Below are 22496 nucleotides of genomic sequence, written 5' to 3' on the forward strand. Positions count from 1 at the left end.
TGTCCTCTGTTTGGCAAGATGCCCATACAGTGCCTGTTGTACAGTCTCCCTCTTGGAAACAAGCCAATAAGTCTGACTTTGACAGACTATACATTTGTCCCTGAACATTGTGGGCTAACTAGGCTGGACAGTGACAGTTACAGCCCAAACCCTCATTCCTATGGTTCATCAACATGAAGTTCACATAATTATGTGTAAGAAGACCCAGAGGACCAGGAGCAAGCAATTAACTAGTTAAAGAATACAGTTTTAGGGTTGCCTGGGTAGCTCAGTTTGTTAAGGGTTCAACTAACTGCTGGTATTTGCTCAGATCATGATCTCAGGGTTGAAAGACAGAGCCCCATGTCAGGCTCTGCACTGGGGGTGGAGCCTGCTGAAGATTCCCTCTTTTTCTCCTTCTCCCTCTGCTGCTCCCCTCCCCCCCAAAAAAGAACACAATTTTATCTATTATAGAGAAAAATTCGTAAGAAAACAAAAATCAGCCAACTAGAGAAGGATCCATTGGTAGAAAGGTGGGCAGATACCTTCCCATCTTCTCATTGTTGATCATACCCACTCTCATTGCCCTCCAAATTGGGAGACACATTTCAATCACAAATCTTTGATGGTTGGAGAGGGTAACATTAACGTTCAGAAACTTTAACCATTCTTTGTGGTGTTGCTATGAAAAGGAGAAAACAAACTCTTTTAACCACTTGGGATAAAAAAGGAATTGATTTTCTGGAAAAAATTACTATGTGTAAATACTTCCTTATTAAGATTTGTTGGCCCATATTTTTGCTTCCGTAGATTCTTAGCCTTTCAGTCATAAAAAAATAAAAATTATAAGAAGTAAAATAATATTTAAAAAGAGCCACTGAGATTTAAGCCCCAAACAAGGGTGCCTGGGTGACTCAGTAGTTGAGCATCTGCTTTTGGCTTGGGTCAAGATCCCAGGGTCCTGGGATAAGTCCCGCATTACACTCTCCACAGGAAGCCTGCTTCTCCGTCTGCCTATGTCTCTGCCTCTCTGGGTCTCTCATGAATGAATAAATACAATCTTTAAAAAAAAAAAAAAAACTTCTTTGGTATATAATTATTATATTGAAACAATAATATTACCTTAAACTCTGACAACCATTCCTCCACAGCCCCTTTTTCTGAAGTGAACATCTTTCCACATCTGTTCTAGACCTTCGACCTGGAAGTTAACATAGAAAAATGCTAAAATTTTAAATACATTTTATAGTCAGATTACAATGAATAGAACTAATCCTCTAAAATGTAGTTACTTCTTATTTGTGAAATTAAAGCAGTTTCAAGCATAAATTACTAAGCTCATTTCAAAACAATGTACACAAACAAGCATTCAAACACAAATATTTGAATAAAAGTATAAATATCACAACGTAATGAAATTGGCTCTGCAATTTTCATTTAGCTTTCAGGAATGCCAGCTGCAAAACATACTGAACACTTTCCCCTAGTTTCAATGAAATAGTTCCAAAATATTATGCGTTTTAAGAAAATTGCAGAAAATATTTTAAAACTGTAAAAATATAAAAAGACATGCTAAAAAATGACTTCATAGAAAGCATTTAAGTAATTCAATTTGCTTATATTTTGATTCTTTATAATATATTTAGACCAGCGATTTGGTTCCCTGAAAGCTTAATACTCATAAAACAAGAGTAAAAGTGATAATATTCAGGATAATGATCATATTCAACAATAGTTATTCAGAAGACTGGGATTTAGTTAAATAAAAATAAGAAAAAAAAAGAAGCTAAAGAAAATACAAAACAAATTTATCTCAAGCAAAATTTTTGTGAAAGTACAATGTGGTTTTCTTCACCATTTGTATGAGAGTAAACCTAGAAACTGCCTCTTGAAGAAAAATCTTAGCTCTATCTGAATTTCCTAACCTCCTAATTCAGGCACAAATCCTGTATTAGGCTTCTTAATTTCCATCAGCATTATCAGGTAGTAGAAATAAAAGCATAATTGCCAGAAACTGAATCCTGATTCTATTACTTATTTGTAGTATTACCTTACTTTTTTCATCTGTGAAATACAGATAGCCACAGTACCTACTTTCAAGGGGTTATTGTGAGGATTAAAATAAAAAATGCAAATAAAAGCACTTATTACAGTAATAAATAATACAAATTAAAGCACTTATTACAGTGGCAATAAAGTTTTAATACTATGAAATATTACTATTGAAGAATATCAACTCATATAGCCTCTTCTCAGCTACCTATCAAAGTGTACAGAGAGGCCTTTTTTTTTACTGTGAAAGTTTTATTTAATCATTTTTGTTTACAACTTACAGATATGCCTTAATGAACAACACAGGTTCTTGCCAAAGAATATATTCTAAGGTTTCTATTATCCAATTCTCATTAAAAACATGGTTAAAAAATAAATAAATAAAACTATGGTTAAGAAAAATACGTATAAACACACACACACATATATTCATCCATTAATTAAGAATTGAGAGATATGCATGTTACTTTTTTAGAATTAAAAATAGCCCACTTATTTTTTATTCCAAATTTTATCCTTAGGTCAAGTCAAACTATCAAAAACCACATATTTGTATCATTCTACTGATTTTATAGAATTGTCCATTCAGATAAACTGGGCTTTGCAATGGTGTCCTAAATGTTACCCTGCTAGATCATATGTTATCACCTTTAAAATCCAAAAGAGGAAAAAAAAAAAAAAATCCAAAAGAGGAGAAAATTCACATCTTCAGTTTTTACCACCAGCAAGAACTCTTCTTTAGAATAACTGGTTTGTGGGGCACCTGAGTGGCTCAGTTAAGTGTCTGTCTGCCTTTGGCTCAGGTCATGATTCCAGGGTCCTGGGATTGAGCCCCACGACAGGCTCCCTGCTTGGCAGAAGTCTGTTTCTCCTTTTCACTCTGTGTGTATGCTAGCTCTCTCTCTCTCTGTCTCTCTCTCTAATAAATAAATAAAATCTTTAAAAAAATAGAATAATTAGTTTGCTTTTACATATGGATACTGTGACTCTCATAACTGACTATCTTTGCTTTGATTTTAATAAGATGGGAGTCACAGTTTCTGCCTATACATAAAAAAGCAGGCCTGAATTAATTCTTTCTCTTGTTTCACTTTTTTTCTGCCTGGGTCTACTTTTTCTTTAAAAGGTTTTATTTATTTATTTGAGAGAGAGAGAGAGAGAGCATGAGTGGAGGGTGAGGGTAAGGGCAGAGAGAGAGGGAAAGGGACAAGCAGACTCCCGGAGGGCGGGGCCTGATGACTTTGAGATCATGACCTTAGCTGAAGTCAGGCACTTAACCAACTGAGCCACCCCGGTACCCCAGGATCTACTTATTTTTATCTTGTTATATTATACTTATTTGTGAAACAAAATGGAACGAAGTAAATATAAATGCAAATAAGTGTTCTTTTTTTAAATTTATGCATTGTTTATCTAGTAGGACAGAAAATTATCACAAATAAAACCATTCTACATCAAATTACAGAGAATTGGGGAGATAAAATTTAAAATAACTCCCTACTTAAAATTAAGACTAATTTTTTAAAGGTTAAAAGGAATCAAGAGGGATTTGCAAAGGATCAAAGATAGTCAAAGCAATCTTGAAGAACAACAGAGCTATAGGACTTGAACTTCTAAATATCAGGGTTTACTAGAAAACTTACCAACATCATAGTAGTTAAGCCAGTGTGGTATTATCAGAAGGGCCAGGAAAAAAAAAAACAACAACAGTAATGAAACAGAGTAGCCAGAAACAGACTTACATATATATGTCACCTGATTTATAACAAAAGTGACACTGTAATTCAGTAGGAAAAGCACAGCCTTTAAATTAAATGAGGCTTAAGTCAATGGACAGTAACATGGGGTAGAAAGTGGGAAGAGAACCATGGCCTACTAGTTCACACTTTATGCAAAAATCAGTTTCATGGATCTATAGATTTAAGTGAAAAAAGGTAAAACAAAGCATTTGGAAGGAAACATAAAAGAATACTTTCAAAAAAAAGAATACTTTCATAAACTTGGAGTATGCAAAGGTTTCTTAAAAAAGAGGCACAAAAGCACTAATCATAAGGCAGTTAAAAAAATAAATTGGACTTCATTAAAAGTAAGTAAGAACTTCTGCCTGTCAACGGATGAATAAAGAAAATATAGCACACAACAGGATATTATTCAGTCCTAAAAAGAAGGCAGTTCTGCCATTTGTGACAACACAGATGAACCTGGAGGACATTATGCTAAGTGAAATAAACCAGACACAGAAAGACAAATGCTGGGGCAGCCCAGGTGGCTCAGCGGTTTAGCACCGCCTTCAGCCCAGGGCGTGATCCTAGAGACCCAGGGTCGAGTCCCACGTCGGGCTCCCTGCATGGAGCCTGCTTCTCCCTCTGCCTGTGTTTCTGCCTCTCTGTCTCTCATGAATAAATAAAATATTTAATAAAAATGAAATTTAAAAAAAGGAGTAAACTTTCAGTCATCTGATGAGTAAGTTCTGGAGATCCAATGTACATATAGTATAGTAACTACAGTTAAAAACGTATACTTGAAATTTACTAAGAGTAGATATCTCAATTAAGTGTTCTCACCACACACACACACACACACACACACACACAAAGATAACTATGTAAGGTGATGGATATATTAATCAGTTTGATTGTGGCATATCAAAACATCATTTATACCTTAAATATATAGAACTTTTGTCAATCATACATCAATAAAACTGGGGTGGGGAGGAAGAACTACTATTTATTAAAAGTTACCACTAAGAATAAAAAGGTAAAGCCACAGGGTAGGATAAAGATATTTGCATTTCACATATCTGACAAGAGCTTCATATCCAAAACATATACAGAACTCAAATTAGTAGGGAAAAGGCAAACAACTCCAATAGGAAAAACAAGCACGTCACTTACCCAAATGGAAACCTAACATATGAAAGGTGTTCAGCTTCATTAATTAAAACCCACAATAAAATATCACACACACACACACACACACACACACACACACACACATTTCAAAGTATGGCTAGAATGAATGACAAATAATACCAAGTGTTGAAAAAGGTATGGAGCAAACAGAATACGCATACAAGCTGGTGTGGATATAAATAAATACAATATCTTGGAAAACCTTTAGGCAATATCTTCTAAACTTAAAACACATTCATCTTCCATAGACCCAGCAATTCCACCCATAAAAAATATACCATATAGAAACATGGATATATGTTTTCTGAAAGATGTGCTTAGGAATTTTCATAGCAGCAGTTTTTGTAAATAGTTAAAAAGTAGAAACAGGGATGGCTGGGTGGCTCAGCGGTTGAGCATCTGCCTTGGGCTCAGGACGTGATCCTGGAGTCCCAGGATCGAGTCCCGCATCCAGCTCCACACATGAAGTGAACTATAATTATAATAGTGTCACAATGTTGTGGAAAAGAAGGCAGACAAAAGAAAATATACTCTATAATTATATTTGCATACACTTCAAGAACAGGCAAAACTAATCAATTGTTAAAAGTTAGGGTAACAAGGGACACCTGGGTGGCTCAGCGGTTTAGCATCAGCCTTCAGATCAGGGTGTGATCCTGGAGTCCTGGGATCCAGTCCCACATCAGGCTCCCTGCGTAGAGCCTGCTTCTCCCTCTGCCTGTGTCTCTGCCTCTCTCTCTCTGTGCCTCTCATGAATAAATAAATAAATCTTAAAAAAAAAAAAAAAAAAAAAAGCTAGGATAACGGTTGCCCTTAAGGGAATACTTTTTTGGTTCTAGTAATGTTATGCTTCTTGATGTAGGGGCTGGTTACACAGGTGTGTTCATTTGATGAAAATTCAACAAGCCCCACACTAATTTGTGCATTTTTCTGTGTGTATATTATACACGAGTAACACCAGACAGTTCAAGCCTCTTATCTTCCACTTGACAGAGATCAAATGGGAGCCCCCAATTGCATAGCTGAGTTAATCTGAATACTGACTTGTTTAGCATGTGCTCAAGCTCAAGTAAAATTGTCCTCTTTGCCTTCTTCTGCACTGCTCAAAAGAAAGGCTTCAAAATTCCTCCCCACCCTTGAAACTTTCACAGCCTCACCACCACTATGTGTTTCAGGTCTACCAAGACAAAAGTTATCATTCCCTTCACCCCTGGATCCTCGTTTATGTTGGCCACCACAAGAAACTACAGCTCCCAGGTTACACTCAGCCCTCACACACTAATCTTAACTCTTGCACATTCTCGGTTTTACCGCCATCTCCCATCCCACCCTAATTCTGGAAGGAAGTTTTTTCGCTGTGCCTTCTGAAACTGACAATCTGTTAGCAGCAAAATCCTCTATGTCCTTAACAATTCTCTGAATGTCTCTTTCTTCTTTTTCTAGTATGAAACCCAGGTCTCTTCTCTGAAGACACTGCTTTCCCTGTGGTCATCTCAGATGACTGCTTTTCCTCACATAGCCTTGGAAGAAACCACTAGGTCTGTCTTCCTTCCTCCTTATTATCATTTCAGATCATTCTTTCTCTCTCCTTTCAAACCATCCACCAGACGTTTCTTTGAAACTCATGTAGTTTTCGTCTATCAATCAATTCCCCTACCATCTTCCCCTTCATTTCTAAATGACCTTAGCTCTGGCTCACTGTCTGTCTTTCAAGCTACTCCTATTTAAATTCTTGGTGACTGGGGCACCAGGGTGGTGCAGTCGGTTAACTGTCTGACTCCTGGTTTCAACTGGGGTCATGATCCCACGGTTGTGACATCAAGTTCCTAGCCGGGCCCTGTGCTCAGCTAGAAGTCTGGTGGTTTCTTTCTCCTCCCTCTGCCACTCCTGTTTGTGCTCTCTCTTTCTCTCAGTCTTTAAATAAATAATAGGATCCCAGATTTATTTAATAATATCTAAATAATATTTAGCCCTGGTGAATAAAATCTTTAAAATATATATATCTAAAATTGTACATAAAATTATTTTTAAAAATCACTGAAGCTCTGAAATCGCTTTTTATTTATGTAGGTTAATATCTATTGATATTTACTATATTCAAAAACAAAACAGGGATCCCTGGGTGGCTCAGCGGTTGAGCACCTGCCTTCAGCCCAGGGTGTGATCCTGGAGTCCTAGGATCAAGTCCTGCATTGGGCTCCCTGCATGAAGCCTGCTTCTCCCTCTACCTATGTCTCTGCCTCTGTGTGTGCATGTCTCTCATGAATGAATAATAAAATCTTAAAAAAAAAAAAAAAGAAAAATTTAAAACACAAGACTTATAAGCATATATCCATTTAGTCATCATTTACATAGCCTCTGGAAACCAACACTATATACTCATTAATGGGAGTGAAAAAGACAAAAGCCCATTTTATTATGAAAATAGTTTTAAGCTTGTAGACTATATGAAAGGTTCTTAGGGACCCTCAAGAGGTCCTCATATGATACTTTGAGAACCACTGCCCTAGCCTTTGTTATTATCCCCTCTGACTTCTTCTATCTTTCCAGCACATCCTCCATGCAGACCCCAAAACCTTTTGACCATTCCAGGACCTAATGTTGCTTCCCAATATTCTCCTCACCATTTCAAATTCTTTAGTCAATTCTAATCATCATTTTTAATGTACTCCCTCAACTACTTTGCCCTTAATTGTTTATACACCCCTGGTAAAATCCGACTCTCCACCTGGTCCACTTCAGTACCCATGCAGCTTAACAAGGTAGAAAAAAACAATTAAAACAACACTTACAAATTATGACCACAAACTTTAAGCAAGCCCTCAATGCTGCGTGCCAATCATGCAGTTGCTTCACAATCTGTTCACTTTCCCCTGCTCATTCTACCTGGTGCTCAAAACTCTAAAACCTTCTTCCCATTCTTAATCTCAGCTGATAATCTTAATTTCTATTTCACTGAACAATCAGAAGAGAACTTCCACAAATTCCCAAATGTCTACCTATCTAGAAGCATCTGTATCTTTCTGCTCTATCTTCCCTTCTATTAATTACAAATGAATTGTCCATAATCCTGAGGCCAATCCTTTGAATTATGAACTGCAACCATCCTCTCTTGCCCACCTAACAAAATTGTTTTAACAAGTCTCTGTCTCTCCCTAATTAAATTTCTCTCTAACATTCACTCCCCCCAAAAAATTCTTAACCTCATTTCCTCTTCAGCTAGTTTCATATTTCTCTGTTCCTGTTTTACATTAAAACTCCTCAAAAGAGTTGTATGCTTATTTCTAATTCCTACCTGACCTTAGTTTTTTTAATTGTTAAATATTTTTTTAAATTGTTAAAAATCAACTTTGAGGTATAATTTATATACACTAAAATGTACACATTGAAAGTGTTCAGTTCTATGTAGCCATCCTTTCCAGTCAACCTTCCAACCCCCTAACCCAGGCAACTACTGATTTGATTTCTATCACTATAGATTACTTCAGCATGCATAAGAGCTTCTACATACAAATGGAATCATATATTATGTACATGTGTTTCTGGCTTCATCTTCTTATCATAATGTTTTTGAGATTTATTCATGCCATTGAGTGTATCTATAGCTTGGTCTTATGCGGACTTGTTCTTTCTTATTTTACCTATTTACTGGTTGATGGGCATACAGATTACTTCCAGTTTGGGGCTATTATGAATCAAGGCTTTAAACATTCATGTGATAGACTGTATTTTCTGAAGATGATCACAATATAATCTCCTTACAAGATAACTTGCACATACCTTTCATCAAGAAGTGGAATCAATGTAACTTCCTTTTGAATGTAAGTAAGCTTGGTATTATGACTAGGTCATACAAGTTTCCACCTGATTCTCTGTGGGACCATCATTCTTGAAACCTATCCACTGTATTATGAAAATGCCCAAGGACTAACACGGTGATGCCACCTGTAGGTGTTCTCCACAGACAATCTTACTGAGTCCTAGCTAAGAGTCAGCATCAACCAGCAGACTTAAGAGTGAGTTTTCAGATAATTCCAGCCCCCAATTAGCTCTAGCCTTTGAGCACTCTTAGCTAAGACCACAGACATTGGAGAAAGGGAAAAGTCATCTTCACCTGTCTTTTCTCAAATTCTTAACTACAGAATCCAAGACCATGATAAAACGGCTTTATTTATGCTACTAAATCTGGGATGGTTATGCAGCAATAGTAACTGGAACAATTTGTATACAAATCTTGTGGGCACATTTTATTTATCTTGGTAAAACATCTATGAATAGAACTGGTAGAACATATAGTAATGTGAGTTTCCTTGATGAGTAGTTTATCAATATATTTTTTTGTTTATCAATATTTTTTATCAAATTTGAGAAAATCCATCCATTATATCTTCAAAAATGCTTCCTATCATCATCACTCTCCTCTTCCAGGACTCCAATTACACACATGCAAAACTAATATTTTTCCACTGATCCTAGAGGCTCTATTCATTTTCTTTCAATCTTTTTTTTTTTTTTTTTGTATTTCTAAGATTGGATAATTTCTACTGACATTTCCTCTTTATTCTGTTTTCTCCAATCTGCTGTTAAGTTCATACAGGAAATCTTACCTTTAGAAAGAAAGAAAAATTTCCTTTTTTTTTCTTTTTTTAAGAAATGCAGACTGCACAGGCAGCTAAGTTCATACAGGAAATCTTTCCTGTAGAAAGAAAGAAAAATTTCCTTTTTTTTCTTTTTTTAAGAAATGCAGACTGCCACAGGCAGCACCTCATTTGGATGTGTCTGGAGTCTTGGAAACTTGACTACCCTATGTTCTACAAATAGACCTTGAGAGCTTATTTGGAGGTTCTAGCAGGGGAGCACAGCTACCTGTATACCTTTGACAGAAGAATGGTCCTCTCCTATCTGGGATGGTCACCCTCTTCAATACAGCACACAGCTTTGTGAGGGATGCACATGGAGCAGTGAGGGAGGAAGAGGATGGCCTAGCCAGACAGATCAGCCAAATCAAGCCTAGTGATCAATGGGGTGACAGATGTCACAACCAGATCACCCTCATATCCATCCATACAAGAAAATTTTCATTTATTTATTCCTCAGACCTAGGATTTGCATTTCACTTTCTTATTACACTTTCCTTTTTTTTCTGATATTCCCTATTAATTCATTTCCTTTAACTCTTTAAATATTATTTTAATTTTTGAGCATATTTATAATAGTTGCTTTATTTTTTTAAGATTTTATTTATTTATTTGAGAGCTAGACCGAGACAGAGTATGAGCAGAGTGGAGGAGGCAGAGGCAAGGGGAGAAGCAGATTCCCCACTGAGTAGAGAGCCTGATGCAAGGCTCAATTCCAGGACCCCAAGATCATGACCTGAGCTGAATGAAGGCAGATGCTTAACTGACTGAGCCACTCAGGCACCCCTATACTGGCTGTTTTAAAACCTTTCTCTGGGGCAGCCCTGGTGGCGCAGCGGTTTAGCGCCGCCTGCAGCCAAGGGCGTGATCCTGGAGACCCTGGATCGAGTCCCACGTCAGGCTCTCTGCGTGGAGCCTGCTTCTCCCTCTGCCTGTGTTTCTGCCTCTCTCTCTCTCTGCATCTCTATAAATAAATAAAATCTTAAAATAAAAATAAATAAAACCTTTCTCTGCTAAGTCCAGTTTTCTAATAATCTTAGAGTTGATATCTATTGACTGTTCATTTTGCTTGAGTGTCATTTTCCTTCTTTTTTGAATGACTATGAACTTTGATCATATACTGGACATTATGGATGATAAGTTTCAGAGATTCTGGTTTCTGTTATAATCTTCTAAAGAGTATTGACTTTTGTTCTAGTAATCAATTATTACTGGCTAATCACTTTGAATTACTGTAGGCTGACACAGACTTAGGTGTCAGTAAAAATTTCCCTAAGTAATTGACACTTTGGCTGAGATTTAACTAAGTATGAGTTTAAAAGGACCCGATGAGAAGGTACGATATGGTGTATGGTGTACCAGGTAAGCTGAATTTTATAGGAAAAGGCCCTGGAAAAAGAATCATTGGGTTTTTCAAGGAAAAGAAAAAAATCCATGTGGCTAGAGTGCAGAGAGTGATGGGAGACCCAAATGTCCCAGATAAAGGTGGCTCTTTCATCCTGGAAGGAGAGACATGTAGACAAAGCAACAACTAATCAACAATCACTAGGCAAGAAACAAACTGTTGCTGTAGAGATTTAACAGGCAGTCTGTTTTTACAACATAGGGGAATAATATACCAAGTAGAGATTGTACTGTGCTTTTAAAAGCAGGAACTAAATCTGGTTTTGCCCACATTCTATTCTCAGCACCTAATCCGGTACCTATCAGATGGGATATATTCCAGAAAGATCTCTTCAGTTAATAAATAGCCCCTATTTACATACATCGCAAGCTCTTTTTAAAAACCAATCTATCATATTTTATACATATATTATAGTTAATGTCAATATAATAAAGCTGACACATATTGGTTAGGCAAGTTCAGCAAGTTTTCAAAATTGCTCAGATTCCTTGACTCCAATCTGAACCAAGAATTTGAAAGCTAATTCCAAAGTGAATAAATAGAGATTTTTACTCTATTCTCTACAAAGAGGTGACAGTGTTAAGGAAGAAGAGAATCAATTTTTTAAAAAGTTAATAATTACTAATGAAAAGTAATTAAGCTGGGTTCATTTTTTTTTCTTTAAGATTGTATCTATCTATTTGAGAGACACAGAGAGAATGAGAGAAAGAGCGAGTATGAATGGGGTGAGGTAGAGGAAGAAGCAGACTCCTGCTGAGCAGGGAGCCTGATGCAGGACTTGATCCCAGAACTCCAGGATCATGACCCAAGTTGAAGGCAGGCGCTCAACCAACTGAGCCACCCAGGCACCCAAGCTGGGTTCTTTTTTAAAGACAGATTTATTTATTTATTTATTTATTTATTTATTTATTTATTTATTTATTTATGAGAGAAAGAGAGAGCATGTTGGGGGGCGGGAGGGGCAAAAGAAGAGAGAGAGAGATTGTTAAATAGACTCTGTGCTCAGCACAGAATGGGACTTGATCTCATGACCCTGAGATCACGACCTGAGCCAAAACCAAGAGTCCTCCACTCAACTGGCTGCCAATCAAGTGTCCCAAGCTGGGTTCTAATTGGGGGGAATCCCTGGATGGCTCAGCAGTTTAGTGCCTGCCTTTCGCCCAGAGTGTGGTCCTGGAGTCCTGGGATCGAGTCCCACATCCAGCTCCCTGCATGGAGGCTGCCTCTCTCTCTGCCTGTGTCTCTGCCTCTCTCTCTGTGTGTCTCTCATGAATAAATAAATAAAATCTTTTTAAAAAATCCTAATTGTATCTGCCTTACTTGCTATTCATATCTATTTACCCTCCTTTCAATATAGAAGATATTCATAAAATATCCTTCAAATTCCACTCTACCATATCATACTTACCTCAACATCCACAAAAGGGTATCATCCAGGTGACACATAAATTAATACAAAGAAAACTGACCTCACCAAGATGAGAGGTGAATATGATAAAAACTAGGGACTCAAGAAAATATTACACTAAAATTTAGAAATCTTCAAATCAGGGTAGTAATCACTATCTCTTTCTTTTAATTCCTCTGTTGTCATATTCTAAACCAAATTATTAAGGATATATACAGAAAATACTTTCTATAACTAATGTCTGCAAACAATCACTAAGACTATTTTTCTATGAATTTATAATGGCATGTTCCCTTAGAAGGTCAGAGAATTAAACTTATTTTGAAATACTCATAGATTTATAAAAAGTTGTAAAAAAATAGTACGGAAATAATGTTACCAAAAGTGGAGTAGAGAATTTCAGAGCTCTATCTCTCCACAAAAACAACTGATAAGCTGCCAAAAATTGTCAAATCAACTCTGGTAGAACTCTCTAATCTAGTCAAAAACCTGTAAGACTGATGAAAGATTGGTCAAGAAAGAAGCTGCTGCATTGTGATAAGCAAGCACTGAGACATTTTAAACTGCTCATCTACAATCCCAAACTTCTCAGATCAGCAGTGGTCATGAAGACAGAGAAGCCTAAATTCTTGGTGCAGGTTGCTAATGACACACAGAAAGTAATACAGACCTTATTCTCAAAGAACTGCAACTGCTTTAACATGTATGATGGCTCCTTTAAGGACTGTTGCAAAGGGCTGCCTTTGTTTTGCCCAATATGTGGTGATATGACCTGGGCTACAGCAGTTTCCTGGGTGGCAAATGGGTGGCTCAGCGGTGGCTGCCTTTAGCTCAGGGCATGATCCCGGAGTCCCAGGATCGAGTCCCACATTGGGCTTTCTGCATGCAGCCTGCTTCTGCCTGTGTCTCTGCCTCTTTCTTCTCTGTGTCTCTCATGAATAAATGAATAAAATCTTTAATAAAATAAAATAAAGGCAAAGGCAATGGGCCACAGCAGCCTGGAACTAGGGATAACAGTCAAGACAAGAACTGAAAAGCTGTTGGAAAGGAAGCTGTTGGGAAAGGAGATACATGGGTGAACAGAGCTTTTAAATGCTCCTGCTTCACTGATAAATATTACCAACATCTAAAGTATTAAGACTAATCCATCTCAAGCTCTTCCAAAAATAGAAGAGGAAATACTTCCTAACTCTAAGAAGTCAGAATTACTCTGATAACAAAACCATACAAAGATATTATAAGAGAACTATAGACCAATATCCCTTATGAATATAGATGCAAAAATCCTCAAGAAAACATTAACCAACCGAATCAAGCAGCATTTTAAGAAGATGAAACATCACAATCAAGTATGATTTATTCCAGGAATGCAAGGGTGATTCAACATTACAAAAATCAATCAATACACTATATTAATATAAGGAAGGAAAGAAAATACAAGATCAATTAATGCAGAAAAAGAAAAGCACTTGACAAAATCTAACACCTTTTCATGAAAAAAAAAAAGTACTCAAGGGGCATTTGGGTGGCTCAGTCAGTTAAGCATCTGCCTTTGGCTCAGGTGATGATACCAGGGTCTGCACCTGGAGTGGAATGACATGCCTCTTCCCCATTCCTGGTGGCCCATGGGGAGGGCAGGAGTAACCCGGCCCACGTGGCTGTGGGGGGTGGAGTGCGGGGGCTCACGCGTGGAGCCCTAAAGGGCGCTTCCCCCCACCCCCCCAGCTGTTGTTGTCCACTGAGGTGAGGGACTCAGCTGGCGGCCATCGGGGCAGGGCCGGCAAGCCCAGCCTCAGCCCTGGCTCACGGGCTGCCAGAGGAGGCCGGGTCGGGTTATTTTTACTACTAGGGAAAGTTTTATAAAGGGGAATTTATTGTAGCTGAGTGAGACGGTTCTTAATAAATGTTCATCTGAAGTCCGTAAAACAACAAACAAACAAAAAAAAGGCCCCACATCAGGCTCTCTGCTCAGCGGGGAGCCAACTTCTCCCTCTCCCTCTGCCTGCCACTCTCCCTTCTTGTGCTCTCTCTTTTTCTCTCTGTCAAATAAATAAATAAAATCTTTAATTTAATCTTTAAAAAAGAATAAAATACTTGAGAATTAATTTAACAAAAGGAACTCAGACTTGTACGCTGAAAACTACAAAATATTATTGGAAGAAATTAAAAATTACCTAAATAAATGGAAAATATTCATGTTTGTGAATTGGAAGACTTAACATGGTTATGATAGCAATACTTCCCCAAATGGTTTACAGATTTGATGTAATTCCTCTCAAAATCCCAAATGCCTTTTTGCAGAAATTGACATGCTGATCCTACAATTCATACGGAATTTCAATAAACTAATAGTCAAAACAATGTTGAAAAAGAAAAACAAAATTGGAGAACCTACATATCCCAATTTCAAAATGTACTACAAAGCTAGAGTTAACCAAACCACCATGGTACTGGCGTAGGGTAGACATACAGATCAATGGAGTAGAATTGAGACTTCAGTTGACTTTCAACAAGGGTACCAACACCATGCAATGGAGTAGGAAATAGTCTCTTCAACAAAGGTACTAGAACTACTGAATATATACATGAAAAAAAATGAAATTGCACCCTTACTTCATACCAAATTAAAAAAAAACTAACTCAAAATGAGTGAAGACCTAAATATAAAGCTAAAACTGTAGAATTCTTAGAAGAAAACATAGGGGTTAATTTTCATTATCTTGTTTTTGGCAATAATTTCTTATATATGACACTAAAAAGTAAGAGCAACCAAAGAAAAGGAATAGACTTCATCAACACTTATCAAGAAAGTGAAAAGACAACTCCAAGAATAGGAGAAAATATTTGCAATAATGTAGCAGATAAAGATCTAGTGTCCAGAATATATAAAGAACTCTTTCAACTCAACAACAACAACAAAAAAAAAAGACAGACCCAAATTTAAAAATGGAAAAAGGCCTGAAGAGCCTTTTCTCTAAATAGAATGTACAAATGGCCAACAAGCATAAGAAAAGATGTATACCATCTTTAGTCTTTGGGGAAATGCAAATCAAAATCACAAAATACCACTTTCTACTCATGAGGACACTGTAATAATTTTTTGAGGTATAATTGACATGTAACATTATATTAGTGTCAGGTATACAACATAATGACTCAATATTTATACTTATTATGAAATGACCACCACAATAAGTCTAGTAACATCCATCACCATAGTTACAAATATAGAAAATTTTTTCTATAATAAGACCTTTTAAGATCAACTCTCTTAGAAACTTTCAAATATGCAATAACAACTTTACTCTCATAAAGAAAATAACAGGGCAACCTGAGTGGCTCAGCGGTTTAGCGCCACCTTCAGCCCAGGGCCTGGTCCTGGGGTCCTGGGATGGAGTCCCACATCGGGCTCCCTGCATGGAGTCTGCTTCTCCCTCTGCCTGTGTCTCTGCCTCTCTCTCTCAATCTCTGTCTCTCTTTCTCTCTCTCTTTATGTATGTCTCTCATGAACAAATAAACAAAATCTTAAAAATAAATAAAATAACAAGTGTCGGCAAGCATGTAGAGAAATTATGACCTTTTACATTGCCAAAGGGAAGGTAAAAAGGTTTAGCCACTATGGAAAACAGTTTAGTAATTCTCAAAAATTCAAACATAGAATTACCATATGACCTAGCAATTCCACTCCTAGGAAAATACTCCAAAGAACTGAAAGTTGATATTCAGGGGTGCCTGGGTGGCTCAGTTGGTTGAGTGGCCAACTGTTGGTTTCAGCTCAGGTCATGATCTCTGGTCCTGGCATAGAGCCATCAGGTTCCCCACTGAGCGGGGAATTGGCTTGGGGATTTCTCTCTTCCTTTGCACCACCTCCTGCTCACTGTCTCCCTCTCTGTTTCTAAATAGATAAATAAATCTTTAAAAAAGAAAAGACAGAATGAATGGAGGAAAAAAAGAAAGAAGAAAGAAAGAAATAAAGAACGAAAGAAAAGAAAGAAAGAAAGAAAGACAGAAAGGGAGAAAAAGAGAGAGAGAGAGAGAGAGAAGAAAGAAAGACAGAAAGAAAGAAGAAAGAAGAAAAAGAAAGAAAGAAAGAAGAAGGAAGGAAGGAAGAGGAAGGAAAGAAGGAAGGAAGGAAGGAAGGAAGGAAGGAAAGGACGGAAAAGGAAGGAAGGAATGGAAGGAAGTAGGCAGTACTTACAGGAAGGAAGTGCCGTGGAGATACAGAGCTAGATGTAGGGACGACTGATCTTGTTCACAAACAACACTTTCCCACCCCCAATGTTCCTAGCAGCACCAGTCCCAATAAACAAAAGGCGTTACATTATCCATGAATAGATGAACTGATAAACAAAATGTGGCCTATCTCTCCAAAGGAATATTTTCAGTCACAAAAAGGAAGATTGATACATGAACAACATGAATATACCTCAAAAAAACTATGCTAAATAGGATAATTTAAACCCAAAAATCACATATTATATGATTCCATTCATATGAAATATTCAGAATAGGTAACTCCATAAAGATAGCAGATTAGTGGTTGTCAGGGTCTATGCAGAAGGAGAGTACAGAGAGGCTTAATGGGTATGGGGTTTCCTTTGGGGATGATAAAAATGTTTTGGTATTAGAGGCAATGGTTGAACAACACTGTAAATATACTAAATACCTCTGAATTGTACAATGTAAAATGGTTAATTTTATGTGAATTTTACCCCATTAGAAAAGTAGTACAGAGGGCAGCCCGGGTGGTAGAGTGGTTTAGCACTGCCTACAGCCTGGCGCGTGACCCTGGAGTCCCGGGATGGAGTCCCACATCGGGCTTCCTGCATGGAGCCTGCTTCTCCCTCTGCCTGTGTCTCTGCCTCTCTCTCTCTGAATAAATAAATAAATCTTTAAAAAAAAAAAAAGAAAGAAAGAAAGAAAGAAGAGAAGGAAGGAAGGAAGGAAGGAAGGAAGGAAGGAAGGAAGGAAGGAAGGAAGGAGGGAAGAAAGAGGAAGAAAAAAAGAAAGAAGAAAGAAAGAAAGAAAGAAAGAAAGAAAGAAAGAAAGAAAGAAAGAAAGAAAGAAAGAAAAGAAAGAAAAGTAGTACAGAGCGGTACATGTACTCTTTATTCAGTTTCCCTCAATGGTTACATTTTAGGTAAATATAATACCAAACCAGGAAATTGACATTGCTACAAAAAGAATGTTTCACTCTGTGCCATTTTATCATATATGTAGATTGTTGCAACCCTCCAGTGCAATCAAGATATAAAACTCCATTACCACAAAGATCTACCTAGTGCTACCCCCCCTTATAGTCACACCTACCTTCTTCACCTCCATCATCCCTAATTCCTGGCAAGCCCTAATCTGTTCTCCATCTCTATCATTTTGTTTGAGACTGTTATATAAATAAAATCATATATTACATGATTTTCTGAGATGGTCTTTTTTTCACTCAGCATAAGGTCCTCAAGATCTAGCCAAGTTGTTAGATGTATCAGTACTTTGTTCCTTTTTATTGCAATTTAGTACTCTATGGCATAAATATACCATAGTTTATTTAACCATTCACCTACTGAAGGACATTTGGATCGTTTCCAGTTTTTTACTATTACTGCTGCCATGATTGTATTCTCATACAGGTTTTTGTGCAAATAATAGTTTTCATTTCTCTGACATAAATGTCCAGGAGTGTGATTGTTGGTTCATGTGATAGTTGTATATTTAGTTTTTTGAGATACTGCCCAACTATTTTCCAGATATACTCTCTTCCAGCCTATAGATGTTCAAGTTAATTCAATTTCTCAACATCTTTGCCAGCATGTGGTAGCCACTACTTTTCATTTTACCGGTTCTAATGGGTGTATGGTTATATCACACTGCAGTCCTAATTTGCACTTCTCTAATGACTAGTTGATGTTCAATGTCTGCATAATGTAGAAATATATTAGCCACTATGTAGGGCAGATCTGAAATGAAAGTTAGTATAGACATTTCTGATTTTTAAAGGTAAATTTGTCAAATAAAGAATAATGTAGCCTATTATCTGCCACAAATGTAATTTGAACATGCTTTCCAAAAATGGGATTAAGATCACTTCAAAGATATTCATTACTTCTGATGACATTCTATATCATTCTTATTTTAAAATATATAGAAGAACACATAAAGCTTTGATTTCAATACTTTCATAATATTTGATTATACAAGGGCTTCTCAGATGGGTACATTATTGCCAAAGGGCACATTATTTTCCATTTTACCTTACTCTCTGCACTAAATTGAGGTGACAAAGAAACAAATTTATAAAGGAGATATACTAGTTCTTCTCCAGTTATTGCTGTAACTTAAAAAAAGAAAATCATTATAGTGCTGATTTACAAACACGAATGAAAATTCAAATCATGTTGGCTTGTCATTAGTTGGCTTTTTCTTTAAGAACAGAAATGTTTCAAAGCATTTTAGTTGTCTTTAAAGTGAGTCAAAGGGATCCCTGGGTGGCGCAGCGGTTTGGCGCCTGCCTTTGGCCCAGGGCGCGATCCTGGAGACCCGGGATCGAATCCCACGTCGGGCTCCCAGTGCATGGAGCCTGCTTCTCCCTCTGCCTGTGTCTCTGCCTCTCTCTCTCTCTCTCTCTCTCTGTGACTATCATAAATAAATAAAAATTTAAAAATAAATAAATAAATAGAGTCAAAAATCTTCAGTACAGTGTAGACATATCTTAAATTAAATTTATAATCTCATAGAAATATTAAACTATGCCAAAAAATGCTAATAAGTGAAAAACTCAAATGGCATTTACATAATTTTAGATTACCAAACCAAGATAGTTCAAAGCAAATCTAAATACGGTAAAACTTACCAAAAATCCTTGCAAATGATAAATTTTTAAAATCTTATAAAAGGAAAAGTACCTTAAGAAAAATATAAAATGTATAAACATTAAAAATGTGACCTGAAACACCCCAAAAATAAATAATACAGTTAAGAAATAAGCAGTAGATATTTCTCCCAAGGAGACATACATATGGCTAACAGACACCTGAAAAAATGCTGAACATCACTCATCATCAGGGAAATACAAATCAAAACCACAATGAGATACCACCTCACACCAGTCAGAATGGCTAAAATTAACAACAAAGGAAACAACAGATGTTGGTGAGGATGCAGAGAAAGGGAGCCCTCTTACACTGTTGGTGGGAATGCAAACCAGTGCAGCCACTCTGGAAAACAGTATGGAGGTTCCTCAAAAAGTTAAAAAGTGAACTACCCTACAACCCAGCAATTGCACTACTAGGTATTTATCTAAAGAATATAAAAACACTGATTTGAAGGGGCACATGCACCCCAATGTTTATAGCAGCACTATCAACAATACCCAAATTATGGAAAGAACCCAAATGTTCACTGACTAATGAAGGGATAAAGATACACACACACACACACACACACACACACACACACACAATGGAACATTATCCAGCCATCAGAAAAAAATGAAATCTTGCTATTGGCAACAACATGGATGGGACTAAAGTGTATTATGCTAAGCGAAGTAAATAAGTAGTCAGGGAAAGACAAATACCATATGATTTCAGTCATATGTGAAATTTAAGGAACAAAACAGATAAACATAGGAGAAGGGAAGAAAAAATGAAGTAAGATAAAAACAGAGAGGGAAGCAAACCATAAGAGACTCTTAAGTATAGAGAATAAAATGAAGGAGGAGCCTGGGTGGTACAGTCAGTTAAGCATCTGACTCTTGGTTTTGGCTCAGGTTGTGATCTCAGAGTCTTGAGACAGAGACTGCATCAGGCTCCACGTTCAGCATGGAGTCTGCTTGAGATTCTCTCTCCCTCTCCTCCTGCTCGTGCTCTGACTCTCTCAAAGAAATAAACAAATATTATTTTTAAAAAAGAGAGAACAAACTGAGGGTTTGCTGGGGGAAAGAGAGGGCAGTGGGAGGATGGGCTAAATGAGTGATGGGCACTAGGAGGGCACTTGTGACGAGCATTGGGTGTTGCACGTAAGTAATGAATCACTAAATTCTACTCCTGAAACCAGTACTACACTCTATGTTAATTAACTTGAATCGAAATAAAATCTTGGAAGAAAAAACAGAAATTAAAAAAATCAAAAAATTACTTAAATGTGACCTGAAATATCAATGCATTCTATGGGAAACAGAACAAAAGAATTTTATAACAGGGACTCAGGGCCAAAGTCCCAGGATGGAGTCCTACATCGGGCTCCCCATGGGGAGCCTGCTTCTCCCTCTAACCTATGTCTCTGCCTCTATCTGTGTGTCTCTCATGAATAAATAAATAGAATCTTTTAAAAATAAAAAGAAGGTGAAAAACCAACAGTGTTTTCCAGTTGATAGAAGCTTTTCTTTGTCCTTGCCATACATTGTAATGTTATTTTTTTTTTAAATCTTCTCTTCATCGGCCCTGGGCTCAAAGATGAGTAACAGTTATGACTAAAGTTACCACTAAAGACTAGGTAGAGGGCAGCCCCAGTGGCGCAGCGGTTTAGCACCGCCTGCAGCCCAGGGTGTGGGGACCCAGGATCAAGTCCCACATCGGGCTCCTTGCATGGAGCCTGCTTCTCCCTCTGCCTGTGTCTCAGCCTCTCTCTCTCTGTCTCTCATTAATAAATAAATAAAATCTTTAAAAAAAAAAAAAAAAAAGACTAGGTAGAGCAAAAAGCAAAGTGACCACAAAATAGGAACTATGATTTAAAAAACTGTTTCTTTCTACAAACACTCAGCAAGAGGCTCTCTATAGTTGCTAACCTACCTCCACATTTCATATCTAATATGTAACATATTAACATTTATGGCAGTCTTGATTATGTAACTTTGCAGCTTTATAAACCTGATTAGATGTCCCAAGTAATACTCAAAATATACTCTCATATTTTAAAAATCTTTATTCTTCTCAAAGGCAAAAGAACAAAACATGGATTGTTTTTGCTACGTAACTAACTTCCTATCTTTCTCAAATATATCTTGTAATAGAATATTTAAAATTATATTAGAAAGCTTGCTAGGATTCTATGTAGTATTTCATAAGCTGACAGTTTGTGTGAAATTAATTTTTTAATATTTTCAATATATAATAAGACCTTTCTAAACCTAGTGTCTGTTCTTCAGTTACCACATTATATTCTTATTTTAACCCTAACAACAATTCCTAAATTCCTCAAGCTTTCTAGAAAGCATACATAAGAGCATTATCATCAGAGACAAATACTCATTATAATTTCTTCATTATTATCCAATTAGGGAAGAACATAAAAAGAAAAATATAGAAAAGGCAACAAATAACAACTGTAGTCAGACGGCAGAGAAAAGGGAACCCTTGTGCACTGTTAGTAGGATTATAAATTGGTGCAGCCAATATGGAAAACAGTATGGAAATTCCTCAAAAAACTAAACACAGAAATACCATACAATCCAATAATTCTACTTCTGGGCATTTATCCAAAGAAAATGAAAATACTAATTTGAAAAGATATATGTACCACTATGTTTATTGCAGTATTATTTATAATAGCCAAAATATGGAAGCAATCCATGCATCCATCAAAAGATGAATGTATAAAGACGTGGTATACATATATACAATGGAATATAACTCAGCTATTAAAAGAATGAAATCTTGCCATTTGTGACAACAAATGGACAAGGTCCACAGATGGACCTAAAAAAATAGTATTATGTTAAGTGAAATTATGTTAAGTGAAATAAATCAGAGAGGGATCCCTGGGTGGCGCAGCGGTTTAGCGCCTGCCTTTGGCCCAGGGCGCGATCCTGGAGACCCAGGATCGAATCCCACGTCGGGCTCCCAGTGCATGGAGCCTGCTTCTCCTTCTGCCTGTGTCTCTGCCTCTCTCTCTCTCTCTCTGACTATCATAAATAAACAAAAATTTAAAAAAATATTTAAAAATAAATAAATAAACAAATAAATCAGAGAGAGACAAATATCATATGATTTCATTTATATGTGGAATCTAAAAAACCAAACAAGCAAACAAAACAAAATTTTAAAAGAAACAGATAAATAAGAGAACAAATTAGTGGTTGCCAGAGGGGAGTGGGTGGAGGGGAT

The 22496-nt window shown here is 36.9% G+C and overlaps 1 protein-coding gene across 10 annotated transcripts in view; it reads right to left on the reverse strand.

Annotated features, from left to right (window-relative positions):
* The window catches only part of HYCC1 (hyccin PI4KA lipid kinase complex subunit 1), a 124763-nt gene that overhangs the window by 74844 nt on the left and 27423 nt on the right, over positions 1-22496 (reverse strand). For 8 of the 10 annotated variants that reach the window (XR_003143031.3, XR_007402047.1, XR_003143030.3 and 5 more), the window contains exon 2: positions 1102-1180. Coding sequence is in view for 7 of the 10 variants with exons in the window: in XM_049093703.1 (XP_048949660.1) it covers positions 1102-1152 (51 nt within the window). In the remaining 3 variants the exon portion in view is untranslated. Of the gene's footprint in view, positions 1-1101; positions 1181-3674; positions 3695-9553; positions 11214-22496 lie in introns of those variants that run through there. The other 2 variants (XM_049093702.1, XM_049093704.1) reach the window with 2 other exon arrangements.

This window comes from Canis lupus, chromosome 14, assembly GCF_003254725.2.
Source record: "Canis lupus dingo isolate Sandy chromosome 14, ASM325472v2, whole genome shotgun sequence".
Taxonomy (NCBI): Eukaryota; Metazoa; Chordata; class Mammalia; order Carnivora; family Canidae; genus Canis; species Canis lupus.